General features: G+C 49.1%; 1 protein-coding gene across 1 annotated transcript; it reads right to left on the reverse strand.

Annotated features, from left to right (window-relative positions):
* Positions 1 to 252: 252 nt before the first annotated feature.
* On the reverse strand, positions 253 to 1,087 carry LOC123404623 (phylloplanin-like). The gene is made up of 2 exons (XM_045098564.1): positions 896 to 1,087; positions 253 to 804 (listed from the first exon to the last, which is right to left on the reverse strand). The coding sequence occupies exons 1-2, from the start codon at positions 1,059 to 1,061 to the stop codon at positions 482 to 484; spliced, it is 489 nt and encodes a 162-aa protein (XP_044954499.1). The 5' UTR covers positions 1,062 to 1,087; the 3' UTR covers positions 253 to 481.
* Between the last annotated feature and the right edge of the window lie 4,487 nt (positions 1,088 to 5,574).

Below are 5,574 nucleotides of genomic sequence, written 5' to 3' on the forward strand. Positions count from 1 at the left end.
TTATCTGAGCAACTTTGTTCGGGTAATCACAATTAGCAAAGAAGAAGAAGAAGCAAGTTATCAATGACACGTACTCCCTCCGTTCCTAAATATAAGTCTTTTTAGAGGTTCCACTAAAAGATTGCATACGGATGTATATAGACGTATTTTAACATATAGATTCATTCATTTTGCTCCGTATGTGGTCTTCTAGTAAAATCTTTTAAAAGACTTATATTTAGAAATGGAGGGAGTAGAATCATAGACGTGTAGCTTCATTTTTCACAAACGAACATTGATCACGCGACGCCCTCGCAGAGTAATATCACGCGATATGCTTACTTATGTGCTTCTTAGAAGCGGTAACACATATCACATGAGTAGATTTTACTTACATGATAAAGCGAGGATAGTTGACCAATTTATTGGTACATTGGTAGGTTGATGATGATGACACGTACAGTATTTATTTAGGTCCGTCGTATTGGTCGTAGTTGAGTATCTACACGACGGAGAAGGGCAATGGGATGATGTTAAGGATGCCGCCGACGAGCCCGCCGATGAGGCCGCCAAGGCCCCCGAGGCCGCCGGTGCCGCTGTCAATGCCCAGGAGCTGCACCGGCGCGGCGAGCGTCCCGGTGACGCTGGCCAGGGACGCGTTGCACGCGGCGAGCGGGGTGACCACCACCACCTTGCAGTGGTTGCCGAGCAGAGGGGCGAGCAGCGACGAGGTGGCCGCGCCCATGTTCATGGTGTAGGCTCCGGTGCGGTCCGCCGTCGCGCTGGCCATCACGCTACGGGCGCACACCATCTGCACGGCGGCGTCTGTCCCCGGAGCAAAGAAGCAAAGCAAGCTTCAGACGGTTGAATATAATTGCTTAGGTAGCCATGCATGGATGCTGGCGGAGGTCCTTACTCGGGAACGGCGGGACCGCGGCCGCGTTGATGGAGTTCCCGGCGCTGCATGGCACGACGCCGGAGACGATCATCAGTGGGGGCTGCCCGCCGGCCTCCGCGCCGTGCGGCGCCAGGCTGACGGCGAGGGCCAGGAGACCGGCGAGAAGAAGGGTCTTGGTCGCCATTGGCTTGGATCCGCCCTCTCTCTCTCTCTCTCTCTCTCTCGTTGCTGTATTTGTGAGAGGATAGCGTGCTGTGCTGAGTGGATATGGTGACTTATGCTGCTGCATGGAACCCCGTTTTATAGGCACGCGAGTCAGTGTGTGTGCGCATGGTTGAGGTGTCGTCGCTGGGCACGCTGCCGTCTGCGTCCGGCACAGGAAGGGTCCAAAGTTCCTGCAACCAACTTGGCCGAAGCAAGCAAGCGCATGCTCCGAAGCAGCAGAAATCTCCATCGGTTCACGGGCCAAGCTAGATTAGTTGGATCGACCAACGGATAGCATGCATGCCGTAGCGACGGTGGCGTAGCGTAGGATAGCCTAGGCCTAGGGTGCGCGCGTGATCCGTGGGGGTGCCGCCATTCTCACGGCGCGCGTGCTCGCTTGGTGCATGCGTGTGGAACCGTTGACGAATTTTGGTGCATGGAGAAGAATGGAGAAACTATATATAGGGACGTCATTGTCGGTCGGATACTGTTGGGACTAGCTAAATGTCCGGACTAAGGGCATCTCCAACAGTCCGTATGTTCACTCGTTGATTTAAGTGTTCACATGAACAACTAACAACACATCATACAAGCTATTCAATGAAGTGTATGTTAATCGTATGTAAAATAACTAAGCGGGTCTACTAAATATTAAAGAAATAACCATGCTTGCCTCGAAGCTTGTGCGTGGACCGTTGCTTTAAGTTCATACGATTTCATTCTTTTTTTTATTATGCGCCATGTCATCAAAATCATCTATGTGGCAATTTTACCAACGATGATCATACGATCATTGGAGATGCCCTAAAAAAATGAACATACACACTAACATGGAAGGCAAGTGGCTGCCTAAACATACTAGTAGAACGTCCGTGCGCTTGTCACGGGCTTTCGAAAAAAATAGATGCTACTCAGAGCATCTCCAATCCAACAGCAACTGCAAAAACCGCGCGCACGAGAAAATAGTCTTTTAACGCGCGTGTGGCGGTTACGCGCACTCCAGCGGCCATGGAATAATCCGGCGCGTGGGAAAAATTGGCACGCACGGGAAAGGCTGCCCGCCGCGTAGTAGATTTGGTGTGCAGCGCTCGACGTGCCCTATAAATACAAGCTCGACCACGCGTCCTTTCACTGCTCCCACTCGCCTCTTTCCTTGCCACGCGCCCTCTACCGGTGTCTCTCTCGCCGCGCCGCCACCGCACAATCGGGAACTTCGGGACACAGCCGCGTCCCCGCGCGCGCCCTCCAGCACCTTCTACACCGAGATCCGCTCCGGCGACATGCGCCTCGGCCTCGGCACGTTCGACACTGCTGACGATGCCGCTCGCGCGTACGACGCGACGACGTGGTGCCCCAACAGGCCTCGTAGGGACATGAATTTTCCCGAGGTGATGACGATGGAGTGGGCGCAGAACCTCACGCCTCGTCCACGGGTTGTCATCGAAGAGGACCATCGCCAGAACCGGAGGCGGGAGCGCCGCCTCAACATTGCTGAGATAGACGAGCATGCCATGACGGAGGCGCCGACAGTTCCCGCAGGACGTCCTTGACGAGCGCGAATTCTTCGCACAAAGGAGGGCGGAGAGGAGGGCAAAGCAAGCCGCCTATCGTGAAGATATGCGTACGTGGAAGCCAGCCGCACTCTTTCAGATGAAGCTGAACGAATCGTCGACTTGGTCCTCCGACGATGAACGCTGGGCTAACGACTTCATCACGACAGAGGAATGGACACCGGCGTGTCGGAGTCAGATGACGATGATGAGTAGTTTTTTTAATCGTTTTCTATCTTTCTAGGCTATCTATGCTAGTATCGTTTATTAAAAATTATGCTATGTATCGTTATGTATCATTTAAAAATATGATATGATTTAAAATGCATGTTGCAAGCGTTGAAGGTTTTGCGTGTCTGCTAGAGTGCCGCGCGCGCCAAATTTTGCGGCTTCTGCTAGAGCCAGCGCTCGCCGGCGCACTAAAATTTATTATCTACGCTCTGTAAACTTATTTTTTGTCGGCGCCTGTTGGAGATGCTCTCATTAAGCTAACCGAGAACAATGTCGACTAAGCTAACGCACATCCTTTTTTCTATAATCAACTAATACACATCATACTATCAAAAACAATAATCTTAGAGCACCTACAAGCGGTCCTTTGAATCCTGCTTAAACGTCCGCGGACACTTCCAGTCGGTGACCGAACAGGAGGGGAACGAAAAAATGTGACCTAACGAGACCCCTCATATCATCCCTATTAGTCCGAGTTGTCCGCATACTCTTATATTGACACCAAATATGAGGGTGACACATTTGGTCAATCCGCCACGTAGGACGCGACCCACGCCGGATCACATTTTATTTCTTTTTTTCTCTCTCTCTTCATCTCCATCAATCACGTGCAAGTCACCAGATATATAAGGGTGAAAATGAGGAGTATGACTACATGCACGCACAAATAGGGGCTCTACACACATGCTTCCTTGGTAGTTTTGATAATTCATGACAACATACATTGTCGCTTGGACTAACACTTTTACGTAGTATATTTCAGGTTTAGTCCACACAGAGATTTGGCTAAAGGATTGTGAGGAGAAGCCCCTTGATGAAGGAAGGATAGGATTGGCTCAAGCTTCAAGCAAGAAGACTCTTCATTTTACATTTGTGAGAAATCACTTTGAGTTCATAGAAAAGCCAATACTATTAAAGGGGATGAAGTATTATGATGAATTGGCTGCTCAAGTGTTTAGAGTTAGCCACCAAAAATACTCAACCACTCTTCCACCAAATATATCTGTTCCAAGCCAAATGTCCAAAATCGGTGCCACCAACAATTCCTAACCAGTCTACCGATTTCAAACTTAGACAGATCCTAGCCAGACCCTACTACTTTGGTGCAACCGAAACTGCATCAGTGCTACCGAGTTAATGTGATCAACTTTCTATTGCCTCGGTACACAAAATTGGAATTTCCGAGTTTGAATATCGGTGTCACCGAGTTGGGTCATCTGACCGTTAGACACCTTTTCGGTTGTACCGACTTATGTATATCGGTTCCACCGAGATTCAAAGTTGCTGCCTTTAGTGCAACTCGGTACCACTGAGATTCATTACGGTGTCACCGAGTTGGGCAATAATGTTGTAAAGGTTGGATTTCGGGGGTTAATACTGATACGTCTCCATCGTATCTAATTTTCCAAACTCTTTTGGCCTTGTTTTGGACTCTAATTTGCATGATTTGAATGGAACTAACCTGGACTGATGCTGTTTTCAGCAGAATTGCCTTGGTGTTGTTTTTGTGCAGAAATCAAAGTTCTCAGAACGTCCTGAAAATTTACGGAGAATATTTTTGGAAAATATGAAAAATACATGCGCAAAGATCCACCTCAGGGGGTGGGCTAGTGGGCCACAAGCCGTGACACCGCCACCCCCCTGGTGGCGGATCGCAAGCTTGAGGGGCCCACGTGGCTCTGCCGCCCCCAATCTCAGCTCTATAATTTCACTTTCGTCCCAGAAAAAATCAGGAGAGAAGATTTCGTCGCGTTTGCGATACGGAGGCGCCGCCACATCCTGTTCTTCATCTGGAGGGCAGATCTGGAGTCCGTTTTGGGCTCCGGAGAGGGGAAATCGTCGCCATCGTCATCATCAACCTTCTTCCCTCTCCAATTCCATGAAGCTCTTCGTCGTTCGTGAGTAATCTATTCGTAGGCTCGCAGGGCGGTGATGAGTACGATGAGATCTATCATGTAATCGAGTTAGTTTTGATGGGGATTGATCCCTAGTACCCACTATATTTTGAGATTGATGTTGCTACTACTTTGCCATGCTTAATGCTTGTCACTAGAGCCCGAGTGCCATGATTTCAGATCTGAAATTATTATGTTGTCACCAATATACGTGTGTTTTAGATCCGATCTTGCAAGTTGTAGTTACCTACTATGTGTTATGATCCGGCAACCCCGGAGTGACAATAACCGGAACCACTCCCGGTGATGACCATAGTTTGAGGAGTTCATGTGTTCACCAAGTGCTAATGCGTTGGTCCGGTTCTTTATTAAAAGGAGAACCTTAATATCCCGTAGTTTCCTTTTGGACCCCGCTGCCACGGGAGGGATGGACAATAGATGTCATGCAAGTTCTTTTCCCTAAGCACGTATGACAACACACGGAATGCATGCCTACATCACATTGACGAACGGGAGCTAGCCACATATCTCTCCGTGTTATAACTGTTGCATGATGAATATCATCCAAACAAATCACCGACCCATTGCCTACGAGTTTGTCCTACTACTCCTGTTACTTGTCTTGCTCTGCTACTACTGCTATTACTTGTCTTGCTCTGCTGCTACTGCTGTTACTTGTCTTGATCTGCTGCTACTGTTGCTACTACTATTGCTTGCTACTGTTGCTACTTGCTACTGCTGTCGCTACTGCTGTTCCTTGCCACTGCTATTACTCGTTGCACTGCTGCTACCTGCTACGATACTTTTTCGCTGGTCG

The sequence above is a fragment of the Hordeum vulgare genome, chromosome 6H, assembly GCF_904849725.1.
Source record: "Hordeum vulgare subsp. vulgare chromosome 6H, MorexV3_pseudomolecules_assembly, whole genome shotgun sequence".
Classification (NCBI taxonomy): Eukaryota; Viridiplantae; Streptophyta; class Magnoliopsida; order Poales; family Poaceae; genus Hordeum; species Hordeum vulgare.

Excerpts from the sequence above, each read along its gene's own strand:
- LOC123404623 (XM_045098564.1), bottom strand. The coding sequence starts at position 1,061 with ATGGCGACCAAGACCCTTCTTCTCGCCGGTCTCCTGGCCCTCGCCGTC. Across the intron at positions 805-895 it reads CGCGGTCCCGCCGTTCCCGA|ACGCCGCCGTGCAGATGGTG; the intron begins GTAAGGACCTCC and ends CTCCGGGGACAG.